Source organism: Haliaeetus albicilla, chromosome 1, assembly GCF_947461875.1.
Source record: "Haliaeetus albicilla chromosome 1, bHalAlb1.1, whole genome shotgun sequence".
NCBI lineage: Eukaryota > Metazoa > Chordata > Aves > Accipitriformes > Accipitridae > Haliaeetus > Haliaeetus albicilla.
The window spans coordinates 70615023-70642830 of NC_091483.1; the positions used below are offsets into that span (position 1 = coordinate 70615023).

General features: G+C 38.7%; 1 protein-coding gene across 2 annotated transcripts in view; it reads left to right on the plus strand.

Moving 5' to 3' along the window:
• SLC2A9 (solute carrier family 2 member 9) overlaps positions 1–27808 on the plus strand; it is a 115339-nt gene that overhangs the window by 80357 nt on the left and 7174 nt on the right. For both annotated transcript variants that reach the window (XM_069793575.1, XM_069793564.1), the window contains one exon: positions 11708–11835. In XM_069793575.1, the coding sequence (XP_069649676.1) occupies positions 11708–11835 (128 nt within the window). The remainder of the gene's footprint in view (positions 1–11707; positions 11836–27808) is intronic.

A 27808-nucleotide genomic window follows, 5' to 3' on the forward strand; every position in this document is an offset into this window, starting at 1 on the left:
AAAATAACAAAAGACCCAAACTTAGGTGCTAGCTAGCCATGAATAAATTTAGAATCGAAACTGGAAGAGAACTCCTAGCCACTAGCAGAGCTAAGTTCTGTATCAGCTTCTCAATGGAAACAGCAAAAGGAGAAACTAAACAAATTAGTTTTATAAATTAAATACTGCCTGAAACAGCTGAGGATTGGATTTGAACCAGATGATCCATTCTGATCCTGGGTTCCTTTATCTGTGTTCTTCCTTTATCTCGAAGTGAGATGCTTGATCCTCTGTATAAAGTCTTTCTTTGTTTCCATTTGTCAAAAAGCCCACATGTCTATGAAAATGAGCATGTTCTCAGAGAGGATTTTCCGGCTGGTCATTACACAGAGCATGCAGCCCCTGATTTCATTTACATCAATAGCTGCTATTTTAAATCAGGGGCGCTACAGTGAGAAGAAAGCAGGAGTCTCTGGTTGATCCTTACACAGTGGCTCCAGGGCATCTGACTTTACTGTCTTATGCTGTGTAACATCTTAGAAGTAGTTATCCTGGTCCTAAACCCTGTAGGTATTTCTGTGGATGAGTAACACATCCCTTCAGAAGAAGTCCTGCTGACTTCAGTGGAGTTTGTGTAAGGCTGAATTTAGTGTGAATACGATCAAACATGAATTTGTGTGATTTTGCTTCAATTACTACTGTTAAAATAAGTTCTTATTCAGTATGCATAAGGATGACAAAATCAGACCAGTGATATGTTTTCAGTCACACTCTAATTGCATAAAAAGGAAATCAATAAAATTTACACTCTGATGGAAATTGAAAAAATAGTAATTTTATGGTAGTAAGATCTTCATTCTTCGACTGTTGCTTTTTATAGTGATTGCATTTTCAGACACAGCTAAGTAACATTAACAAACCAGACCATTTCGGAAAAATGTTTCACTATTTGTCTCTTTTTTGAGAGTTTTGTCTTATAATTTGAGTTTTATAATACTCGTAATGGTTTATGGAATGTGAGTGAAGTCTTTCCTGGCACAGCTGAATACAGATACAATAGAAACATCATAATGGTATATTCAGCATGTGTTAAGTTGACATTATTATGAAGTAAACAAAAGAAAACTCAGAGAAATCATTGCTGTGCCCTGAGGTGTATCAAAGATATTTTGGTATTTAAAGTTTAAATCAGCCTGTGCTCTTACTGTGAATGCCAACGTGCGGCTGCATTGACAGCAGAGCGGTTGTGATAAAAGGGTCACTTTGAAAGTCATGAGGTTTGTTCAGTCTGAAATGCCATCAGGGAAGAAAAAAAATCTTCTCTCGGATGTGAAACACAAACAAAGGTGTGATAGCACACATATAGACATAAAAGTACTGAAATGAAAGGCAGCATCAGTATTACTGCCTGAAATAGGCATTTAGAGAAGCTTTGTGTGATGTTGTTTTAGCTTCTCCACTTAGAGTGGGATGTAGGAATTGCTAATGCTCATGGCCTCCCACAGAGACATTCTTTTAGTCCACTTTCTTTTAGTCCACTTTGAGAAAGAGTTTGGAGCTTGCTTGAGTGGAAAAAAAACTTCTCTTTATACTAGAAAAGTGTATGATGTTAAAAAGAAACAAACAAACCCATGTTGCTGTATATTTAATTAAAAAGTGGTAGATTTGAAAGTCTAAGTTAATTTTAACGATGTCTTTTATTCTGTGAACTAGAAGCCTTTACAGTCTTTCCAGCAGGTAAGCATCCTTTGATAATGTCCAATAGTTCCGGCATCAGATACAGAGAGTATTTGTGCAGAAATAACCTTTACTTTTACCAGGCAATACGTACCAGTCTCAGCTGAAGATTCGCTGAGGGATCTCAGGCCCCATCCCCTGCCCCGTTGTGCCACTCCATTGCTGTAGACTGCCATCCGTCCAACACGAGTAGCCTTAGAGTTGGCATTTTAGCCTCCCGTCACAGTCTGCATTAGTCATGCCATTGCTTTAATTTATGTGGGCTGTGAAGCACACCAGCAGGAGATCTTTCCTTTTCTGGTTTTCTCTAGCAGTGGAAAAAGCTCCTGCCTACACTTGGGGGCAGGAAGATTTTCAACTACTTCTACTAAGTCAAGGAGATGAAAGGATGGGAAGTTTAAGGGCTTCACATGTGAATTTATCTTTTGGTTGCCTTTCAGTGAACAAACTGAGTTTTCGAGCTCTTAAGAAATAAAACTAGAATTGCTTTCAATCTGGCCACATCTTCATTGAATTATTTTGGGGGGAAGATAACATGCGCCTTGAATATATTAAATACAGTGCCATCCAACATATATTTTGGGGTTAATACCTGGTTTATGTTTTGTTTTAATACTTCTCTCTTTAAAGAAAGAGCAGCATAGAGTAAATGTGTAGCTTTTAACAGTTCAGTTACAGAAGTGATTTCAATTCTTTATCATTAGTGGAAGTTCTAAAGTAAAATGAACCCATAGTATTTGACAGGTAACCATATCTGTTGGATAAAGGAATTGCTGGAGATGACATATGGAGTTCTTAGCAGCGGGAAAACTTATGAACTTTATCCCTTTAACAATAGATTTTACAAATTATCTTAATTGAAGCTTTCAAAATGTGAATGCTTTGACACTTGAGAGCACTCCTCCTACCTGAACTAGCATGTTTTCCTGAGTGATCGTTAATTACTTGCTGGTGGCTCACAACTCCAACACTTAAGAAATCTACTGCTGGAAAAATGCACCCATGTGTTTTAGAGCTTCATGTAACTGTGAAAAATTGATTTATACAAAAGTTGTGTGAGTGACTTAGGTATGTTATTCAGATTAATGGGGACTGGATATAGAAAACCTAGTAAAAAAATACACTGTTTCTTCTGTGAATTAGTATAAAATATTTATACTTACAAAAGTGCAAACTAATAAATATATAGAACAGTAGATGAATGTAAGACAATAAAAATATTTTATTTTCCTTGTGCCCAGGCACAATGCACAGCAAAGTTCTAAGTTCATCTCATCTATTTTTGGCTAAGCTCCAAGGCTAGCATTTAAATGCAAATGTTTACTAGTTTTATGTTGCAATGAAAGTTGCTCTAGGGTCTAGACAGTGTTTCTTGATAGCCGGCCTACTATGTAGAAAGCTAAATAAACAGCAGTAAGAGACTTTCAGGGGAAAAAATAGGCCAGAGGGACAATTGCACAAACAAGGGTAGTCTGATGGTGTCAGTCTGACCAAGTAAGAAGTTGTTTCCTTTGAATCTCCAGATGTTATCTGTCCTGCTGTGGAAACTTCACTTTTTGGGTAACACTCAGTTATGGCTTTGGTGACTTCTTTCTGAATTTCACCAGAAAGAAGGTCTATATGTTTCATCACAGCAAGGCTGTTACTGTCTTTCTTCAAGCTGGTACTTCTAGTCAAAGGGCACCTTCTGGCTCTCTCTTCATTTTCCTTTTTGTTTGGTAGCAAACAGATACTGCTATTTGCTCTATCTATTTTGGTTATCTGCTGCAGTAAGGAAAACAAAATCTTTTTATTGTCCTACATTCATTAGTTCTACATCTACTGCTCTCCATACCCTGTCTACCATCCTGGAGCAGCAGCCAAATTCTTTAATTACTGGCATGTGAGGCCCCACATCCTAAAGACTTCAACAGTTTCCAGAAATCATAAACAGTGAAGACGTGGTCTGTTACCCATCTTAAACAGGAAGAGGAGGACAGGGAGAGACGATTCTGTCCCAGCTTCTCTGAAAATTTGGTCCGCTATTTTTACTTTTGGAGTCCTTCAGGATGAATGCAGCTATACAATACCACAATTGTGCACTGCTACTATGATTAATTTGTTTGTTAAAATATTTCATGAGGAAAGCCTGACATGCCACACTGAGTTTTCAAGACTGTTTTAGCTTGCATAAGTTCACAACCAGCAGCATTTTGTGCTAATGGGCTGTAAACCTGATTCCTGACAGGGAAATCATGTCTGCTGACTTTATATTTCTTTCAGTAGATTATTGTAGGAGTAATATGCCCAGACTAGATAGGGGTTGGGTTTTTTTCTGTTTTCAGTCCTGTTATAGTGATGTGACTCTATGAATATTTCACTTACCTAGGACTGAAGACACTTGGGAGTCTTTAATTAGGTATTTCCATGATACTGCTGTCTGTATAGTGGATGAAAATGTAAGGGACACTTCTGTGCTTTTATGAAAGTAAAAACTCTCTCATCATTGATCTTGTCATTGAGATCATTGTTTTTAATACTGTAATATTAACAGAAGTGGTGTTTATCAGTGTCTGATCATTGTTACTGAGAATAATTATAAAATTATAAAGACTCTTAGTCATAGCTCAGTAAAATTTTTTCTTCATGTTCAAGTAGAAGAACAGAAAGTCAGGCTATAATTAGGGTTCTGATATGATAAAGTGAGTCTGAAAATATAGCAGAAATGTTTAAAAGACTATTTACATGTAGTTTAAGGTTGAGTATATTTTTAAATTGTATTTTATTCTTCAGTAGTTATGCAGAATTATAGTGGTGAAGCAAAAAGAAATATTGCTAAGTACCACAGCAGAAATTTAATGTTGATGCTCAGCTTTTACCAAAAAAAAACCAAAGGCCAACACACACAAAAAATCAAACAACAATAACAATTAAAAAAAAAAAGTCACAAAATACCCCACCAGATTGAAAGTGTTACCAAAACACCAAAAAAAGATGTATTGATTTCGACAGCAGTTGGCAGAACGGCCTGTGTCCAGACTGCTGGTTTCTATTACAATTAAAAAAGCAAAAAAGGAAAAGCTATTAAAAATTGAAGATATTACTTAGGCTTCCAGGAAACAGCTGTATTTAAAAGGAATTATTATAACTCGTGTAAAGAACAATGTCTTAAAAGTATGGAAATTATTGGGGTTCATCAGTTGTGTAGTAAGTATTTTGCCTTCATTAAACAAATTTTCAGAGAAAAATGATTCAGTCAGTAAATGACTGCTCATAAAATTCTGCTTGAGAGCACTGCCTTATGAAACTAAAAGTTATAGGAAAATGCACAAATTATTATTCAAGAGGGGGAGAATTTCACTGAAGAAGAAATTATCAGATGGTCCTGATAAGGGTATTCTTATGTATTCCACCTTACAAAATTACATGGAATATCTGCTTTAGAAATAGTTACCTAAATGGATATAGAAAGAATATTGTGTGGTTTCCTCATTAGCTAATAGGCTTGTTGTTGTGTGTCAACCATTTTAGTGTAAATTACCTGAGAACCAAGAATTAATGTTTTAACTAATGATGTTACAACAGAGTATATCAATATTTTTGTTCTGCACCATTGCTTAGGTTATTTATTTACCCTGAATGAGGTGGGTTACCTTGCATCAACAAAGTTTAGAATACCTCCAGAACTGGCTTTCTATATGCTGTTAGAGTAACAGCTTTTATGGATGCTAAACCAAAGGCCAGTTAATCAATGCAAAAACCCTTTCCACACAATATTGTATTAAAAATTAGACTGTTAATGACTACAGGTACTAATTACTGTATTATTGGGTTTTGCCAGGTTTTGTATTTATGTTTTCTAATTTAGTGTTACGGTTTGCACTGTTGGTTTGCCATAGACTTACTTAGCTTTAAATGTTCTTTATTCAAGTGGCCTTTAATCTAAGGCAGAAAAGACCATGCTCTTCAAATGGTACAAATTAATGTGGTTAATGAACTATACTGTTTTATACAAGTGAAGTGTCTGTTTTGCTTCATTCTGCGGTAGATGAGATCAACAGTTCTCCCGTGGAGAAGAGCTGGAGGCAGATAGCAGAGTAGCATGAAGCTGTGGCTCAGTACACCCCTATCACACGTTCTGCTCCCAGTTCTCTCCCCAGGATTAGCTGGGCAATACAGCCATCATATCTGACTATGTAATGTTGTTATTTGGTGGGGTGTTACTCTATCAAAATGATGTACAAGTGAAAGTAATCTAACAAGTTGCAGAACACCTCTTTAAAGATTGAGAAGTGTATTTTGCAAAATTCTTATTCTATCTGTAGACCAATAGAGATCGAAGAAACTCAGTAGTTGGCATTGCACCCCTCACTGGCAGTACTCCTGCAGTATATCTCCCATGGGCTTTGGTGGGGATTTTGGGGTGTTTTGGTTGGTTAGGGTTTTTTGTTTGGTTGGTTGGTTTTGGTTTGTTTTTTTTTTTTAATAGCTAAGGTCTCTGTAGAAACTAACAGCCTTTTGCTCTCTCACTGGAGCATATTGGGTTGTTTTTCTAGCAGTTTTCTTCCAGGAACTTTGTCTCACTTCCATTGCTTCTCTCCCACAGCTGCCCTCTAGAGTTGTCTTTTGCCCCTTGAATTGCAAATACTGAAGCCTTTCATTGAGACAGTACTTCTGTCTCCCAACCCTGTTAGGATATGTCAGTCTTCTCTACATGCCTTGCCTTGCAGTCAAAAGCTGTTTTGCTTGGTCTTGTCTAGAGCTGCACAGACTTCCCCCCCGCCTCCAAAAGAGAATATTGTTGCAAAGTACTTGCCTGTTTTCTCATAACATCTCACTTTGAAGACTCCTTCTCTCAAATCATGGAGTTGGAAAGTCTGGGAGCTCTTGCCCTAATCAGAGCTCTCGGGATTTCCAGAATCCCTCCTGTATGGGCAGACTTTGTAGTGCTGAGTCGTGCAGGAGGCCACTATTAGGCTGTGTGGCCATGAGTGAGTATTTCCTCCTGGTGGGGCTGGAAACCCACTGCCTGAACACACAAAGTTTTGTCTTGGGTGTATATTGAAAGATGAGCTGCTGGCTCAGGGAGTGAATTCCTTTCTCTTTACTGGTTCTTAGGGCACAAAGCTTCCATAGCCTTTAGAGGCGATTTACCAATGTAATAAATCTCCCTGATGTGTATTAGGCATTTATTCTTTTGACAGTCTCATTTCATAAATCATATATATAGCCATGACTTCAACTCCCAGTTAGGTACGGGATAAAAACAGAATGAGGATCTCAGTATTTTCCTTCCTTTTTCCTGTTTTCTATATTCAGATTTTTGCACGAAATTGAGTAACTTCTGCTAAGCAGTATTTATTTGTAACTGCTCACTGAACAAAACAGTAAATATGTGTACTTAATTTTTCATAAGAAGACGTTGATACTTGTGCAAATTTAAATATATATTTGAAAATCTGTAGCATGTATACCAAGAATATTACTTCTGTTCTAGCATTTCAATTTCATGCATAAAAGACTACTGGGTTGAGATTCTGGATGTTTACCAGCACATGACATTCATTCTAAGTGTAACTGGACTAATTACGGAGGGAAATGAATAAAAGACACAGATACAGAAGTATTGTTGCATGTCTAATTGCATCATGTGGGCTTAATCTAGTTTCATGAAGCACCCCATTGATATACAAGTCCTGCAATAAGAGATTTGTAGTTTCCAATAGATAGGTAGCATGCTAACAGGTATAACAGCCTTTCTTTAATGGCACTGCAGTATGTTAAGAGCTTTTTCCATTATGTTCACTGCAATGCTGAAAAGAATGAAGTATTGGAAATGAATCACTATAATTATTGTGGTCAATGCATTACCTCTTTAAATTCATGTTCAGAAGCTACCTTGCTGAAAAACTCCTACAGGAAATCCTAATATACATTTTTGGTTTTATGATCAGAGCTAAAATAAAGCTGTTTCACTGAAAATTGTGTGGAAAGCCTTCCAGGGGAAATGCTAATGCCAGGTTCATCCCCCTTGAGAAAGAACATAGAATCATAGAATGGTTTGAGTTGGAAGGGACCTTCAAAGATCATCTAGTCCAACCCCCTACATGAGTTAGTTAGCTTCTTGGTGAAAGGATTTCACCCATGTTCAAACACATAAAGTTGCAAAATCCATGACAAAATGTTTAAAGACTGTTTCAAAAAATACAGTGGTTTGGTTGGATTGCTTTTGGTTGTGGTTTCCAAGCATCCATGTTGAACACAGGCCAGTATGGACCCATCTGATTATACAGGGGACCTTGCAAGGAAACTGACTCTGTAAGGAATGGTTGGTGAGATGCCGTAATATTCTGATCTCTGCAGCCTGGATCGAACTGACCTAGTCGAATCATACTACAGCTTCCTTCAGCCCCATGCACCCAGATTTCGATCTCAAAGAACCAAGTTCCAGGAGAAAAGGGGTCCTTGAGCACACCCCTGATACCTTGAAAAGACTGAGGTTGGGCTCCTGGGGCTATAGGTTCAGCTGATCTCAGGTGCGTTCGCTGTTTGTGTGTTCAGGCTTTACATTTTTTCCTTCAGCTTGCCCAAATTTCTTTTTTACTTCATTCATTTGTGGAGTGTGTTCTTCACAGTGGTGTGGCTCTTGGCAGGCATTCACATCCCCTGCTCTGCATCCTAGTAAGGTGAAGTCTTTGCTCTTCCAGGCATATAGCAATATACAGCAATGACCTGGCTTCATTTGGTTTCTCATGTTTCTAGATCTGGCCTGTCTTCCACATAACTTACCTATTGCTTTTCAGGCTCCTTGGTTCCTCCATATTATTTCTCTTAAGTCATCCCTCTACAGAAACTTAATTTCTTTGTTTTGTAATGCTGTGCACATGTTTGTCTATGCCATGAGGAAGTCTGGAGGTCTGTCTGTGCCACCTTTCCCACTCCTCTCCACAACATTTGAAAGAGCTCAGGGGAGCTGCTAATTGCTTTCTTTTTTTTTTAGACTTTGCAAAATACTATTTTTACCATCACTAGATTGATTATTTGTCAAATTAGACTGAAGAGCTTTTGTGGCAAGTGTGACTAATAATAAATTTTAGTGATGATTAATATGTATCTAGAAATTACATTTGAATTTCAAGGAACCTTTTTCCAAGATAGTGCCCATGCATTTTTATTTCCATAACATTTATGCTTTCTGATATGTTTCTGTCCTTTTGTACTTTTTTTTGCCTTTTTTTTTTTGCCTCTGGCTTTTTTCCTCTCTTGTACAATGTGTATTTTCCCAAATGGGTCTCAAACACCATTTTTATTATACTGACAAGAACAGCAACACCTCTGTAGATTGTCCTACAGCAAAGGCATGACAGAATAAATGATCATAAATAAATCATCTTACATGATTTCTGTGTTTCCAGTCCTTCAGTTCCTCTCTGCAAGGGGCAAGTGCCCTGGCAAACCACTTCCTCGCATAGCATTTGAGACCTAAAACAGATGCTGACAGAACAGACGTGATTGTTGTTTTGCCTGCCATATCTTAAGATTTGAACCCAAATCCCAAGTATATGATAGAATAGGCACTGGAAGCCACCAAGGATTGATAGACCACGTTGCTTGAATTTCGTTAAGTTATGCATGTTCAGCTGCTTATTCTACAGATTCAAAGTGCTATTGGGAGAGGTCACTTTTTTTAGTCATAGAATTCAGATACATCTCAGTTTCATGTGTATAAAGTAGGAGTGAATAAATAGATTTGCTCTGGACTTTTTTTGGTGTAATTTATACTGGCAGTTTCTGAGACAGAAAGTTCACTTGAAGCCTTTGCTACTGTTGTGTCCTGGTTTTAGCTGGGATAGAGTTAATTGTCTTCCTAGTAGCTGGCACAGTGCTATGGTTTTGAGTTAGGTATGAGAAGAATGTTGATAACACTGATGTTTTCAGTTGTTGCTAAGTCATGTTTAGTCTAAAGTCAAGGATTTTTCAGCTTCTGATGCCCAGCCAGTGAGAAGGCTGGAGGGGCACAAGAATTTGGGAGGGGACAGAGCCAGGACAGCTGACCCAATGTGGCCAATGGGGTATTCCATACCATGTGATGTCACATCTAGTATATAAATTGGGGGGGAGTGGGGGTGGGGGGATCGCCGCTCGGGGACTAACTAGGCGTCGATCGGCGGGTGGTGAGCAATTGCACTGTGCATAATTTCTATATTCCAATGCTTTGATTATTATTGTTGTCATTTTATTAGTGTTATCACTATCATTATTAGGTTCTTTTCTGTTCTGTTAAACTGTTCTTATCTCAACCCACAAGTTTTACTTCTTTTCCCGATTCTCTCCTCCATCCCACTGGGTGGGGAGGAGGTGAGTGAGTGGCTGTGTGGTGCTTAGTTGCTGGCTGGGGTTAAACCACGACATGTTGTAGATCTGTTCTCACAAAAAGTTACGTTAGCTGATGATGGAGAGTGATGTCTACTAATGTATATAGCCATTTGCTGCACTACATTGCCTTTCTTTTATGCACATATTCATGGTCTTTGCATCCAAAAGACCTGGAATGGAGGAATATCTGGTGCTGTGTGTCATCTGCATGTCCTGTTAACGTGTTTACAAGTTCCTATCTTGTACTGCTCATAGGATGGCTTCTGGTGCGTGTGTTTTAAGTGTAGTGCCATTGAGCACAAGGGGCTACATGACAATGCATCACTATAAAGCACTCAGAGATGCGTTCACAACTGTCGAAGAGTAAGGGTAGTGTAAAAGATAACCACATAGATCAAGCAAAGACATACAAGGAGAGGATCCAGTAGATGGATAAGTCTTTGGTGGTGTTTTTGTCTTAATTTACATACATTTTCGAAGTCAGGATTGTTATAGAGGTGTTTGAAAGGAAGTGTGTCTATTAATATGGTTTTGATTGTTCAGACTAACTTGTTAAAATGCTTAAAACAGAGAAGGGACTTTCATAGTACCTGTGTGCATGGATCTTGCCTACAAAGCTAAGTGGTGAGGCAGGTAATACTGGCACACATGAAGACTTGGAGGTAGAAATTGGTAGCACCAGAATATTGAAGACTTGTCTGATGTTACTAGGTTTACTGTTCTCCAAACTGTGGTGAAATAATTCTGCAAGTAGATGCATGTCGAATGTGCAACATTAACTGAAGTATGTAGCCAATCAGCAAATGCAATCTGTGTTTTATTCTATAAAAATAGAAATATTTCTATTGAAACATCCTATTGGAATGAAGGAAGCCAAAGATCATAAATGGAGACTTTCAGCTACTAGACAGCTATTCCCCAGGGGTTGTTGTCAGGCCAGCACTATGCCAGTGCTGTACAAAATAGTCCGCTGCCTAAGTGGAAGGAAACACGAGTGACAAACGTGGTATTAAACTGAGCTTGTTACTACGGAGGTCAGAGTCCTTGGCTGATGGGAGAAACAGACCTTGCCAGAAGTGCCAGCAGTATATCTAGTAAGGGAACGTATTAAATAAGCATCAATGAAAAGTATGCTCATAAAGAAGCAAATGTTTTGCCTTTTTTATTGCTGAAATAAAGTGGGTAATAATTACAAAAAAAATACTGTTTAATCTCTTTGGAGCTGTCTGTCCAACTGTGAAGGTCAAAAGTATTTTGGAGTATTTCTGAATTTTCAGAATTTCAAGCATTTTAGTAGAAACAGTCATCCTTATTTTTAATCAATGGCTTGTCACATAGTACTCTGGAAGCTGTTGTATGGATTCACTGCTCTGTTACCTGCTCCTGCATCCTCACTGAAAGGATGTAAACAGGAGATGCGGTGGTGTGAAAGAGACAAGTGTCACTTTTCTAAAGTATGATTTTGACAAATCACATTTTACTGGCTCAGAAGCCCCTGCGTACGCCTGAGCAGAGAGCTGTAGAGCAGTGCTAGTCACTGAGGTGTGCAGCACAGAGCATGTTCATCTCTGTAAGCGAAACAGCTGTCAGCAGAGGAGGTTTACTAAAACTACTGACTTGTTGGACCCCATTTCAGGTGGGATTCCGTTTGTCCTCACTGGAGAGTTTTTCCAGCAGTCGCAGAGGCCAGCCGCGTTCATGATAGCTGGAACAGTCAACTGGCTCTCCAACTTTGCAGTCGGACTGCTCTTCCCTTTCATTCAGGTACTCAACATCCTTGATAATTGATATACTATGATATAGTTGGTATAGTGTGACACATCGTGTTTGAATAAAATTTTCAGGTAATAATAAATGACTTTTTATTGAAGTGGATGAAATTCCTACTGTGTTTGTGGTACAGTTTAATTGTGCTACCCACATGTCTCCTTGTTTGAATGTATCAGAGAAAATTGTCCTGCAACAGAAAAATTATTGTAACCATGGACAACCCTATATGGCAAATTCCCCACAGGAGTGCTTTAGCAACACAGTCTGATGGCTGTGTCCAGAGTTCACGGTCACTGATGGTGGTTGTCACTGCCTTTTTTCTTCAGCCTTTAGGCTACCCATCTTCTGGTTTCCCCTATGCCTTGAGAATCCCTATTAGTCTCATTGGGGAATAGATGTTCTTTGCTTCTCCCTCTCTCTAAGCTTGGCTTCATGGTTGTCTTTTTTTCAGTCTCTTCTGTCAGGCTTTTATCTTCTTCAGCTGATTGCTTCTTACTGCAGCCTAGTCGCTGCATGGATGAATTTGTTTCTGTCCCAGTTTCCACATGCTCCCATAAGCTTGGCTTTTAGTGGATTGCTTTGTTTCTTTGGCTGAACTACTTGCATGGAGGACAGAGGCCAGTTTCATCAAGAGCTGTCTGACAACTGGTGTTTGTATTTTAGCATGAAAAGTTTATTTTCTAAAAAAATAAAATTTTAATTTAAAAAATTTAAAAAATAAAATTCAAAGTTCAACACTGAACAGCACTTTTCCCCTCTGATTCCTAAGAACACTTCATCACTGTTGATGTGTCGTTGTATGGCAAAGAGGCTTCAAGCAGCTTCTCATTCAAAACCACACTGAGGTCCTTTTCCTGACCATGAACCTCTCCCAAGGACCGTCCGCACTCTCTGGAGCTCACACAGGGGCTGATTCGTTATCTCAGGAGCTGAAGGACAGCTGATCAGTCCTTTGACTATGTCCAAACTCTTTAAAGAGCCATCCTGCTCCACTGATGACAGTTTAAGAGTGAAGCTCACAACTACAGGACAAAATAAAGAAGTCCTAATTGTTTTCTTAAAATGCACAGAGGGCAGGGAAGGGGCACAGGGCAGGGAGCAAGCCCTCCAGGCTGCTTGCAGGTGCTCACACCCAGGAGAGGGATTTTGGATTACTCTTCAAATCATTGCAGAGTAAGAGATATAAATAACAGGCAAGGAGGTGTTACTGCTGTTTGTGCCTTCTTACAGCTGAAAATTATATAATACTGCAATATCATATGCATAACAGTATTTGCAGATGCTGTAAAATTACATCATACTGTAAGACTTGATATATTAATTTTTATTTGACAAGTAGAACTGTTTTTACTAAGTAGTACTGTTTAAAATTATCTGTATTGAGATAGTTTATGGGAGAACTTGAAAGCGTTATTAAGTCTGACCCTTGATCTAAGTTTGACACTTAATTTAAAATGTCTTCTAAAAGGAAAAAGTCTCTAGTAGTTTTGATTACTTGGATCACCTTCAAAAGTCAACATGAGTATAAAGACTGTCATCTTTCCAAACTCTGTGCTCCTACTAACATTAACTTCAATTAGACTGCTCAGAGCTGTAAGTCTTAAGAGCTTGTTTTAATGCTTACTGAAATCAATGAATGTTTTTCACCAGTTTCACAGTGAAGGACTTTCCAGCTTAGACATTAAAGGTGAGATTTTCAAAAGCAGGCAGAGACATAATTCTTTTTCCACTGAGGTCATTCGAACATCTCCCAAATGATAGAAAGAATTAGACAATTCCCTTGTGTTTTTGAAAACCTAACCTTGGTAATCAGCATCAGTACAGTCCAGGAGGCAGTCACAAGCTCGTCCAGCAAGTGGATGCTTCTGTGTGGTTTAATAGCCGTTTCTCCAAGAAGATGGGGACCGACTGCTTAAGCAGCGTTAGACATTGCCTTCCACCCCAGCGGCCCCACCGCCTGCCTCCGTGGCAGCTGGGCAGGCGGCAGGGAACGAGGTCTCAAATCTAGGGGTGTGTAATCAGAATACTTTTATCTGTTACATTTTTAAATTATCCAGAGAGATCTAAGGAATAGTCACGTTTCTCCAAAATTGTGGTTTCTGCCTCCTGCACAAAACTGAGGAGTTACCTGAGTTCTGGCTGCCCGTTGGATCTGAATTCATGCAACTCAGGGCTCTCCCTTCTTGTCCTGCTAATCCTCCCTGACAGATCACCTGTTGGGAACTGTTTAAAAAAGCCCTCAGTAAATTCAAATAAAAAGGCAAACTACATTCTCTAATTTTTCATATGCATATTAAAGCTTTTTGAGTGATTTAGTATGCATCCATATGAAGTTTGCTGTAGCATTGGGGAATTTATTATTTTGTTTCATAAAAATTTCCCATTGTGTGATTGCAAAATTGCCAGTTTAGTTTTAAAGAAAGTAAATTATATTTCCACCTTGCAGGGTTTTTGGTTTTCTCTTCTTTAAAAAATAATAAAGAGAAAAAGCTTAGATTTTGCACCTAAAGATGAAAGCAGTGTTACTCAGACTTTGATTTTTAAAGCTTTTTCACAAGATCGAACTATAACATCTCCTCTTTCCCTAACTTTTACTTCTTTCCTATTTCAGTCAACCTTACTCTAAAAATTCCGCTTGTGAGTCACCTGTTTCTTTACAGAAAGGCAATAGCCTCTTCTTAGCTTGTTTTCATAAGTCTAAAACAGGAAAAGAATCTTTAAAATGCCTTCACCGAAAAAATGCATAATCCCTTCTGTGTATTTAAAAACTAACCTGATAGCTTGAGAAACAGCAGCCACTTTTTGATCATTGGTGTGCTTCTACAAAATTATCCCAAATGTTTGGGAAACAAATATGTTAATTTTAGAGTTACTCAAAAAATCAACCGGTAGTTAGTTCTCCAAGTGTCACCAATTAACTAGATTTTCTCCCCTCAACCATCTGTAGATACATATAATAGAATGAAACACTGGCTTGAGTCATGCATTAAAATGTATGGATGAGATAGAAAAGCTAGTATACAAATGAATTTTTGACAAATTAAAAAGAATTTTAAATGTGACTACTGTTCCAGCCCTCATCACTGTCTATTTGAGAAATGTGTTTGTGTGAAGGATCAGAACTGAGGTTAAAATGACAACCAATACTATATAGAATTCACAAGTACATTTGATACCGTGTGATTACTAGGAGGTGTCTGATAGTAGGTGTCAAAAAATGTGCATTTCTTAAAATCTTTTTTTAGTGCAAAATAGAATAATTGAAGAAGTGTTATCGCATGTGATCTTGGAACATACAGAGAAATTATAAAAGATCTGGGTTTAGGTCTGAAGGCATTTCAGATTTGGGTTTAACATAGAGCTTGACCTTGTGAAATGTCAAACATGTCACCTTGAGTGACGCTCAACAGTATCTCTTTCCCATTGCTGTCACTTGAGAATGAAGGCATGAGGCTTTTCTGAACAAGGAGATGTTAAGAGTCAAAGACAGCTTTGATAAGCCAGTAGACCAGAGATGCATGAAACAGTTCATAAAGACACGGTGACCCCTCCTTTCAAAGCATTTCAGTGCTCCTACAGGTGCTAGAACTGGGTCGTAATGCTCTGTTATTTGGGTGCCAAATCTCCAAATCTTCATTCCTGCAAAATACCCATTCATGAGTATTTGGAGTAATTGAGTGAGCACTCCAGCCCTCTGCCCTCTCCTCTGACTTGCATATCTCATGTTTTTGCATGGCACTTGCATGTCAGAAGATCATAGCAGTCCATAAGCAACCTCCCGATTCACACCCAGTGAGCGGTGGTGCAGGGAGCTTCTCTTCGGAATGGAGCCACAGGGGGTGACAATGTTCATTGAATCAACCATGTAGTAGAAAAGAAGTAATTTACCCATTTGGGAAAAATGCCTAAAGTTATAATAATGCTTGTGTAATCTTGAAGGAATTAAAATGTTTTATCTGAAATAATTACAACTTTAACACTTTTCATTTTGCCTTTCCATTATATATACTATACTTTATACTATACACTTTATACTATTAATGCACTGTGATTGGATTTGAATCTCAAATTTTTGTGAGTTAACCAAAATGAGTTTGCCATTTAGAAAGGTTCAAAATTTGTGTGAACTGACGGAAAGCTTATTGAATATATTATCGTATCTAAATAGGTATGTTGTGTCATTGTTCTTACAGAGACATGCAAACGCTTAATTCTGGCATTTGATTCAAAGGCAGCTTGCATTCAGAAAGATATCGATGTGTGTTCATCTGCCTTTAAAAGATCTGAACCTAAAATACACAGTATTGGTTGTTCAATTAATGTCTGTTTTCTGGGTTTTTTTAGAAAAAAGTTTATGTAAATGACTCAAATTTAAAAAAAAAAAAAAGAAAAGAAAAAAGAAAGATGTGCAGTTCTGCAGTGTGTTCTTCCACATAAATGAAATTGCTACACTAAACACCACACTATCTGGCCACATTTTTTAAAGATAGAATGCTGTAAGTTCTTAATCCAAATTACAAAATTTACCTGATCTTCAGCTGTGTTGCTGGAATTTCAGCAGAAATGCTCTGGGTCAGCATCTCACAGAAAGCTGGCTGGGTGAAGACCCAACTCAGACAAACTCCCTCAAACACCAAATCTTTCTCCCTTGTTTGCTCGTTGTGGTGATTCAGTTGCTATAAATAATACAGGGCAGCAGCAGGGCTTGTCTCACAATCATGATAAATAATATTGATTCTTGCTTCAGCCCTATATTGCGGTTTTGATGCGCAGTGTTACAAATCATCCATTATTCCTTTTGTGACTAACACCCTCTGAAAAATGTTTTAAAGCACTTTCTGGCTCAGAAGGCATATAAAAGCGCAACTGTTCTTTTTGATGTGTTCATAACAAATCAGTCTTTGAAAATATGACTCTTTAATATATGAAATGATTTTAGAAAATGAAAAGGAGATGAAACCAAGTCTTCCAAAGGCTAGCAATTCTCCTGAGACCTCCAAATAATGCAGTTTCTTGAGATCTAAAATAAGCATTTCCATCATGGACATCTTGTGTACAGTTCACCCAAGCACGTAATCTTCATGTAGCATGTAAGTTGTGTCACAGCAGAGGTTGCAGTGGGAGCATGAATGTGGTTTAAAATTCCCTCATGGGCAGTTTGTTGTCTGTCTTCTTGAGAAAAAGTGCTAGGTGTTGTCCCTACTGATTAAATTCACATACCTATTTTAAAATAGTATGTGTTGATGGAAATGGCTTCTGGTTGCTTTACCATATCAACAGAGTGTCTCAACGTATGAATGTGGCATGGCAAGCTCAGAGGATTAGTCGTCTTCATGTGTTCCCAGTGTAACTTTTGTTTCCTAATGATTTAGCTTCTGGGACTAAGGTCCTTTTTGTGGTTACCTTTATTTTTTTGTGTTTAGGAAGTGTACTGAGAGTGAGCTTCTGTAGTCATCCACAACAAATCATTCCATCATTTATTCATATCATCCTTTGGGAATGGGGATAATATTTTATGTCGTGAGAGCAGACATAACAAACCAAGAAAGTCTTTGGAGTGAAAGTTTTGGGTAATTGTGGATTTAATTACAGAATCATTCCTGCTGGAAGGGACCCCAGGGGGTCTCTGGCCCAGCTTCTTGCTCAGAGAGGGTCAGCTGTGAGCTCAGACCAAGTTTCTTAGGACCTTGTCCAGTTGTGTCTTAAAAACCTCCAAGATTTGCTACTTCTGTGTTTGCTTTTAAATTCAGCGGACTCAGTAATCAAAACTGATGGTAGCTAAAATGCGACCAGAGTTTGGCTGTTTTCTGAGAATAGTTTTAATCTCGGTTTTAAAAATTGAATATTATTCACTGTCAAGCCTCAGTTGGAATAAAACTCACTAAAAAGTTGGAAAAGAAATAGAGACTTCCTACTGTTAATCAGTGTATTTTATGGGGTAAATCATGACAAATGTTTCACACTGTCTTAATAAATGGATGCTTTCTGGATGTTAATAGGTGTATCTATTCTACTCTCCCTCTGTGAAACTATATTTAGAAAATTAATCAGCAAGAGTCTATGGGACAGATGAGTCCATGAGAGTCTATGGGACATATGCTGTAAGATGATCAGTGGTATCTGATCATTTTGAGAGAAAAGGGAGATTGTACAGTTATATGTATAGAAGAAAAAATGAAAATAGGACAATTTTAAGTTCCTGTATAATGTGAATTTTGTGAACTTTGTGCCTGTATGAGAGTGCAAAATATTTGTAATAGTAAAGTAGAGACATTTGCATTCAGGCTCGTTCGTCTTTCAGAGTAAGCAAGCAGTAGTCAAATGGTTCTTCCTGATACACAGATCTGCAGGTGTAGCTGGGATGCTTCTCACCTTTATGCATTATGAATCAGTGATACTAATGGTCTGCAGAAATCAGTGTTTCTTCTCGAGGAAAAATGCTAATGCCATTTTGATGAGAGCACGAGTGTCGATGATGCTACTGTTATTTCCTGTAGGAGTAAGCCATTGTGAAGACCTTTTCATGCTGGGGGTAAAACTAGCACTGTGCCCAACTGGGGGAGCAGGAAGCCCACCTTCACCAAGACCTACTTTACATGGAGGTCTTCCTCGTCCCTGGGGGTTTCCTCTTCAAATGCCTCTGTTCTGTCTGTTCTAATCTCGTTAACAGTGATACATAACTAAATCACGGGATAACAAACCTGAGTATGTCAGATTTTCAGGTTAAATCCACTGACTAGAATGGATAGCAGTAGCAGAATAATTAGTACTTTGTTCCATGTAATTTTTTTAGCCAGCAGAAATTCCAGGGGGAAGAAGAACATATATTTTTTTAATTTTTTTGTTGTTGTTTTGGTGATTATGTAAGTTTTAGTGAGTAATTCCAGGTATTTCAATATGTGTAATATGTTCATCTGTGTGGTTAGACTGAAGCATTCTTTTCAATAATTACATTGTAGGTATTTTATAAACCCTCCAAGTTGCTAAGAAGCTTAATACATGACATCAGTTAGTCTTTGACTAGAATTCACAAAGAGATTTAAAAGTGAGCTTTTTACGCAAGGAGCAAAAGCGTACCAGTTTGTAGGCAGCATAAAGGAGAATTTCAAAGGTCTCTGTGTTCTGTGTGCTTTCTTCCTAGCAATGTGTGGTTTTAATCTAGACTTGCACTTGCAGACCTTTTAAAATTAGACTAATTATAGCAGTGGTTATGTGGCTTCTGTTTTTCCCAAGATAATAGATTACATGGCTTAAGTTTGCCGACTGTTGTTCCAACATGTAGAGCCTGACAGATGTCAAATCTTAACTTTCGTTCCCGGAAAGTGACTCCACACTACGAAAGCGTGAATGTTTGCATAGTAGACATGAGAATAAGTATTCTTTAAGGTCAAAGTCAGTTAAGAGCATCTTCATCACTGTCAGGGGGAAGGGTGTTATTCTGGAAAATATGCAAAGCTATTTTCCTGCACAGAGCTGCTTGATTACTAAATATGGATACATTAGGAGCAATAGTAGTGCCTGTAGTTGCCTTTTCATACTAGCACTACACAACCTCCAGCAACGATGCTTTCTCTCTCCCTTCTTACCCACACCCCAAAACAGACTGGGGTTGCATTTGCACCTAAACCTCTTCTCAGAAGAGGGTCTTGAAATGTGAGAAGCTTGGATTGGCATCCCTGCTCATCTGGAAACAGCATGTTTCACTTTCAACAGGGCACTCGGACCCAGCTTCACAGGTAGTAGTGTTTACTGGTCCAGTAGTATGTCCTTAGGAATCTTATTAATGTAATCAAGGGCAGAGCTGCCAGATGCTGATATCATCCTTAATCTGCAAGACTGAGCACAAAGTACACAATGGTAGATGAGACCACACATCAAAAAGTTGGGTGATGGGAGCGGTAGTGGGATACTCCTTTTAGTTGTAGTTATACAGAAAGAATAAGGCACTTAAGAGACTGTAGTATGTATTTTTAAAAAGGGGATGCTATTTTATTGCTGTGTGCACCATGTGCAGCAGCCTGCCCCTTTGGTCAGAGCTGAATAGTCATAACAATCAGAGGCTCCAGCTCCTCAGCTGCACATGTCCCCATCCCAGGTGGCTTTTGCTGCCTGTCAGATATGAGCAGAGCCTTGCTTTTCAGGCTTCTGCAACCCCCCCAATGCATAATAAAACCTTTTTATCAAATTCCATTGGAATTAATTGATTCTTTTATTGATTGCTACAGTGAATGTGAAGTTAATATTTAATGAGGTCCAGCACAAGGTCCTCTGCCATAACTGAGCATCGCAAAGAGTGAGTTCAGATAACAGCTCTAGCAGGGAAGTGCTTTGATAGCCATCTTAGAAAGTTTCCAGGCATGCCAGAACCACTTGTAGTTGCTTCCCCATTCTTTATTCATCTTGGGTCCAGGCCTGTTTCTGTTCACTGATTTCACCAGCAAGGAGGGTGACGAAGCAGAGAGAATGCATGCTATATTTTCAGATAACAGCATCAAGAATGATATTAGGAAACCTTTTAATCATGAGAATAGTGTAACTGTAATGATGTGTGGAGAAATTGTAGTTTGTTCATTACTGGAGATCTATAGAAGACAAGCAGACAGATGTTTGTCAAGAACTGAGGCTGCCTTAGTAATGGGAATGGACTGACTGGCATCTGTGTTCCTGGTTTTCTATGAGTTTATTGACATTTTGAAGCCTTCAGAGCAGGAGATGTCTCTCACTAAGTGTACACACAGCATGTGGCTCCTTTAAGGGTCCTTTAAGCTTTGGGGTTTTTGTTACTGTGATACTTTAGTGTCACTGCAAGAAGGGCTGCTGCAGGTTGTGGTGGCAGGAGAATCCAAACTTAAAAAAAAGTAGAAGACAACTGCAATTACTCCTCTCCTTGGAAATGGTGATGGCATGGTTATGTAATGATGTAATGATGCTTTCGGCTAAATAATCTTGAAAAATGCAGAAAATTAAGAGGAAGAAACAACAAAAATTGCAATGAACTTGGAGTGACAGAAAGCAAACCTAAAAATATTGTCTGGAGAAAAGATCTGGGAAAGGAAAGGCTAACTGTGAACAACTGAGAAGGGAGAAAAGATAACTTATTTTCTTCAATACAGAAGTATCAGAAAGTGTTAAACTTCTCTGACACATTAGAGAAAACCTTATGAATTTCAGAACAACTAGGGCAAGAATCAAGCATCCATGGAAATTTGAGGAATCTCTAACCTGAAGGCCTTCAAGGTTATATTAGTCATCCTTCTGTAAGCTTATTACTATTTCATATATTCCTTCTTTTATGGATAATGAGAGGAAACAGATCATTTTCCCTTTGGCAGTAGTGACTCATTACAAAAATAAACCCAAGTATGACCAGAGGAACCTATATATTCTTGTCTGGTTTAAGGTACAAGCTGTCAAATACCACTCACTCACTTCTGCATTAGTATTTCCTAATTGCACTAGAGTGTCTCTCACATATACAATACTCAGTTACACTGAAGGTTTCCAATGGATTCCATACTTCTCAATAAGGTATTGACAAATTCAAAATCGCATCTATTTCTGTTTTAAATTTAACTAACTTCATCCTTCAGCCATCACATACTTTATTTCTTGCAGATTTGGGGGGTTTTAATCTTCTGTTGAACAGAACAGGCTGGGGGTTTTGATATATTTTTAATTGTTGGCTGAAGAGTTCATGTGAATTTCACGCAGTGGAGTTTCTCTAAGTCACTCGCAAACCATAAGGAATTCATCATCCCACAGGATATTTATTCCAGTCCTTGATTTAATGAAGAACTTCTTAAACAGAAGAATAATGAATGGCTAAGTAACATATAAAACAAATATGCTTGCTTTTCCATAAGCCTCTTGCTTTCTCTTTCTCACGGGTACATATATAAACAGACACTATTTTCAAAGCACTCAGATGAACAAAATCCAAATCTTGTAAATGTGTACATACACAAATGGATACAGGCACGCCCTTATTAATTTAGCCAGACTCAAAATTGTTACTTGTGGATATTGTTTGGCATCACCTCCTTAGATTTTCTCTTATTTCATGTTGCTGAAAACAAAATCTGAGGCCTTGCCTGACTTTGCTGGAGCTTGCGGTTCAAAAATCTATTTTAAAGAGTGAGTGATAGCTGGTAGAAATTGGTATGCTGAGTTGGTGCTAGAGACGTGTGGAGAACGGGGACACTTGGTAAATCAGAAATTAGAGTGTATGTATTTGTGAAATGTGCAATGAGCTGAAGCAGGCAGAGGGGACAACAAACTACAGCAGCAGAAAAGCACAATCTAAGAGGCTTGAAAACCTCTGGTGCAATAGAATAGGCATGTGTTAAGCTGTTACTCTTCAGTGACAGTAAGTTTGCAGGGACAGACTTCTGTAATCCAATGGTGTAGCAGGACCTTTAATTAAGTGTTACACCTAGAAAAAGGTGCTGTTTATTTTTTGTGATGCATTGTGTAAATACAAAGAATTACTAAGCATTAATAATTAGCAATTCATTTCATAACATGTTATTTTCATTACCTGCTGATGCATTGTTCTTTTATATTTCAGCTTGTTCCATTAGATTGTTATGAAGCAGCTAAAGACTACATGGTAAATTAGCATTATACTGCAGGACAAAGTAGCAGATTTCTCCAGAAGTTTTCTGTCATAATAATTTCTCTTTCTAGAAGATTGTGCAGAGCCTTTTTTTGGTGTCTAAAGTCACGGTGTATATACAGTGTGTACTCAAGAAATACTTAAATTGCTTTGTATTTTATTGAAATTGGAATCTCAGCATGGTTATACTAAACTACATTGTAGAATAACATGCTTCCCTTTCCCAGTAACACACTGGAAGCAGATGTAAGCCAGAGAGGACATAAGGAAATCAGTCATTTTTATGTGCTGTGAATATTCTTGGCGTTTCGTACTTGGTTCTGTAAACATCTCTCGTGTTACCTTTGCCTGCTGCTCACCCCGTTGCCCCACGCGCATCACCCCTCTCCCTGGGTTACGGTGATAGCAGCTGGCTGAGCTTATGTTTGCCTCTGTTTTGTACCCTTCTTCGCTAGCCCCTGTGCCATCCTCATTCAGCTGCCCTTCAGTCTGATGAGTGTGCTTTGGCAGGGGGATACCTCCATCTCAGCAACCAAAACTGACCGCCCAGAGCCCTCCTTTTCCACCTTTCTGCCCTGCAGAGACCAGCTGCATCTTTACTGCTCCTTTGGTTCCCTCTCTCTCCCATCAGTAATTTCCCAGAACAGCTCATCTTCGGGCTTTCCTCCTAATACAAATGTTTCCAATAACCAGGGATCGCAGAGGGATACCCAGTTATGATTACAGGACCACTAAGCGGAAAGCTGATTTTACTCCTGGCTGGGGTTTGACTTTTACCTTTGGCACCACGGGGCTAAACATCTACAGCAAGGAAAGAGAGAGTTCTGAAGTCATTAGAAGTGTTGGGGAAGTGATTGATGGTCTTCAAATCTGTCTGCATGGTTGTACTAGAAAAATGATGTAGTTCCCTATCAAAATGACAAAGAACCAAATTGCTGCTATCGTTTCCTAGGAAAAAGAACGGACTTAAATGAGGTTCAGTTAGAAATGGGAAGAACCTCTTCTTCATCTTGCCAGGCCTACATACAGTCCCTGAGGACTGCAGGGTTTTTTCCCCTCTTTTACTTCTGCCATGGAAGAAACTTGTGTTATCCCAAAATGGGATACAAAGGTAGCATTCTGTTGCAGCAAGACTGAGGCAATAATAGTAATAAACTGGAAGGTGTTTTGCAACTCTCTGGCAGAGCAGTAGTGTAGAATATCTCATTTTTGCAGGGACTAATAAATGTCACTGTGCAGTTTGAATGTTTTGCCCAGTTATAAAGAAAAAGCTTTATTTTACAAAGTTGTAATAGTTCTATTTATCCTCCATCATGTATTTTTTCACATTGTTTCCCTGTAACTGGAAATTGGGGCATGTTGATAAAGTAGTTACATATTGTTCAATAGGTTCCAGAGATGAACACTCAGACCTTAGTGAAGACTTGCATAAAAAGCTTAAGTTATAGATAGGCTCTTCAGGCTGCGGAACCAAGCAACTGACAGAAGTGACCTCTGTAATTCCTGTTCGGATCACTGGCAATGGAAAATTATGTGCTTTTTATGGTGGACAAACAAGTCACTGGATTTGGGGCAGGCTTCAGTAACATCTGAGAAGTTGATGGAAAGTTTTGGGGCTGTCCTGTTGCACCCCATCAACGTCCCTCCCATAACGGTGTGTGTTTTCACAGGAGGGTTCAGCCAACAAGGTGATAGAGTATTCTGAGCCATAGCAAACATTAGGAAAACCTTTAAAATAACTAAAAAGTCCTATCAATACCTTTGTTCTCAGAAAATTAAGTTAATGAACAGTGTAAGAGCATGAGCAAAGAAGGATATGAAGAAGATTACACAGTAAATAGAAAGTGTGTGACAAAAGATCAATTTTAAATATTTATTATGAAGAGCTGCCTATATCCTCTGTAGTTATGGCAGGGAAACACCTTTTCAATGAAGAAATCCTTGGCATCAAATTCTGATGGTTGCCTAACCTTTCTGCATAAGGGCACTAAAATGAGGACATAGCTGTAGATGTGCAGCTCATTGCAGCCCGTTGTAGTCAGATTGCACCCAGCTTCTGAGCTGGTGGGTGGAAGTCTAATTCTTGTGCCCTGGCATAGAGGTTGGTGCTTTGATTGCCAGATGCTGATGCTGAGAGGCAGATGCTGAGATGACAGGAAAGGAGAACAAATAGCTGGGTGGACTTTGTGTCCCCCAGATAGTGAGTGCTTTTACTAGCTGGGGTTTTAAGTGAGGAACTCCAAGACAGTACCTTTTGAATTTTCATGTGTCTTCTTCATATAAGATTTTTACTTACGTTAGGGTAGAAGGTATCTGAAAGAAGTAAAGTACAAATTGTCACTAGCTAGAAATTGGGTAAACTTTGATTTTGTTTTATTTTTAGACTAAAGTGTCTTGAAAAATAACTTGCTTGGATCTGTGATGCAGATGGAGCTCAGTATCACATGGGATACAGGTGCTACAAGGCTTGTAGCCTTAGTTCAGATTGCTTACTAGTACAATGCAAAGACCTATACGTGTGTTTATTTTCTGCCTTTCAAAAACTAATTTATTTCTGCCGGTGAAGTAATACTTCTGAGTCATTAAACTTGTTACTGGAGGCTCTCCTGCACTTCTGCTCTGTTTCTTCCTTATTTTTACACTTGAGATTTTCCTGCTCATGCATCAAGATTCATTTACCCAGCAAGATTGTCTTTTGGTTTTCCTTATTATTTCCTTACTGTGTAATAATACCTGTTGACTTTTTCTATTATGCAGTACAAGAATTTCAATTACAAAGGTGTGCACAGAAGCCTAAACATAGATTCCCTCAGCCAGGCTATGTTAAGCTTTTGCAAATACATCTGATGTTTAAAGTGACTACAGTGCACCTGTATTAAGGGAAATGGCTAAAGTTCCCCTCAAAGATGAGAAAATGAAATGTAGTCTATCAGAAGGTTATATATGAGAAAAAATACTCTTAATTAGAAGCAACCCACTTCAAGTATAAAATATAAGGATCTGTTAACTTTTTTATGAGGAGGTAGTGAATGTGTGAGGGTTGAGGTTGAAATTGCAGTTCATGTCTGAAAATGTCTCTATTTTTTACTTAGGAAATATGTTTCATACATTATATTTTAGTGCTCTGCCCTTCTTCATTGTCCTGCACCTTCAGCAGGACCTTAAATTATGTCTGAAACTGAAGAGGGACAAGGGGTAAAGGACACAAACTCTCTCATCCATTTGTCTCAGTGGCTTATATTAATTTGAAGAAAAGTAAGTAAAGTCAAATATCTACATGAATAACTGGTTTGCTGATGATGATTTTAGTAAGACATCTAACCATTGTCATTTGACCTCATCGCTTCAAAATTCAATTTGACCCCTATCGCATGACTCTAATCTTCATGGCAACTTCCAATGCAAGCATCCATTGCCAGTAGTACCAAGGGGCTGTGACATTGCAAGTTGAGAATTTAGAATCACATTTTAGCATTTGCTGGGAAGAGCCAAAAGTTCTGTTTTAAAAATACTAATTTGTTAAACTTGCTAAATCTGATTCAGAATTTGTTCATTTGCTCATTTATTTTGCTGTATCTGCCCTAGAGTATTTTCCTGTTTTCAGTATCACAGTCCTGCTTAGAATTTAACCTTTGCTACGGAATGAGTTAAGTCAGTAAGCAGCCATCATTAAATAGTACGTGATGATGTTCTACTCAACTACTTTTATATTTTTCTAGACTATGGTGTTCACAGCATGTAAGCTATTACCAGGAAGACTGTTCTCAGCTAGCAGACTTTAGAAGTGGCAAATTGTTTATTTTTTTTTAAATCAAAACCAGAAATCTGATCGTTTCAATGCCAGGGTTTTTATTTGTTTCAGTTTACATTTTAGCTTGAAAAAATGAGCTCTTTTGCGCCTTCATTCTGGGCACTTTAAGTCCGTTCACAAAGGTAAAAATTAAGTATTCTTTGCCATTTTATTTAAAGGGAGGTGGAGGGAATGCCTGTACATTCTGCCTAATGTGTACAGCAGCCCTACAGAAGCTGAGAATATGTTTGTTAACCTCTTTGCTTAAGAAAATGTGGCTGGGCTGCTCCTACTTATTCATACACCTGGCTTACACAGCTACATCTCATCCTCAAAGTCAGGTTTGATTGCTTGCCACACCTGGGATCTGATCTGGGGGAATTGCCTGTGTCCTTTGATGTTGACTCGTTTTTGTTTTAATTGTATGTGTCTTAGGTGTATTGTTTCCTGGTTTTCCTTTTTTTTGACAAATACAGAGCCTTGATCAGCTGCAGAAAAGAGAAGATAAAAATGAGTAATTCCAGATTCATCTGGCAGGACATTTTCAGAAATGCTGTGTTTTAAATAGCCTCCTTAGAAAGCTGGTGTGAAAATAGAAGGTGATCATTTAATGGTTTATGCTTAACTTTTAAATATCCCGTATAGCAATAGCGCTCACCAGCCTTGAAAAATCCAATGTAAATCCTGCTTTGGAGAGGTTTTATTAGCCTGCTGACTAACTAGGAATAGGCTGTAGGTATCCAAGGTGGTTTCCTCAGGAGATTGCATCAGTAAGCGTGTCTGCTGTTCTCCTGCCCTCCCGTGTGCCCCTGGGAGGGCAGGTGACCTTCAGTAACCCACAGAAAGCCTGGCCTTTCACGGACTTTCACCTGTGTATCTGGCTGGGACTCTGAACAAATATCTGTGAGGCTATCAAGAGAGAGAGCCGTTGTATTTTAGGAAACCACCTGAAACTTTGGGTGACTTTGAACCTTGAGTGTTCATGCAGGAGGCTGTACTGAAGAGAAGTTAGGGGAAAACAGCTACAAATCATGGATTATTGTGGTGCTTTGATCTGTCTTCCTTCTAATCTTTTGGTTTCTAACGTTGTATTTAAAAGCCTGGCTTCAAGTATTGCTAAAGACATGTGTTCCTAGCTCTGGCAAGCCTGCCTGGTGTTGGAGGAGGAGAAGCACCTTTGTGAAGCTGGCAGCTTGTTCTGAACCTGAGCAGTATGTGCAGGCAGTCTGAAGAGACTTGCCTGAGTGGACAGGGTGGGGGGAATGGATGGGGCTGGCTTGGTGCCTCCTGCGTGGCCAGAGTTGATGCTGCTGCAAGCTGAGTGTAAGGAGGTAACCCATCCTTACGTGGGAAGGCTGAGAAGTAACAGAAACTGCATACTTTCCTTGAATTTATTCTGTATTTAGTTAGAGTGTCCATTCAGATTTGTCTTGCTTTTGCTTCTTCCCCTGCCCTTCCCTTCCTCTTTTAACCCTCCTCTCCAGCTGTTTGGATGTGATATTTTTTATTAAGAGTCAAACTACTCTTCAGGTGGATACAGGTATTCAGGTTTTGAACACTGA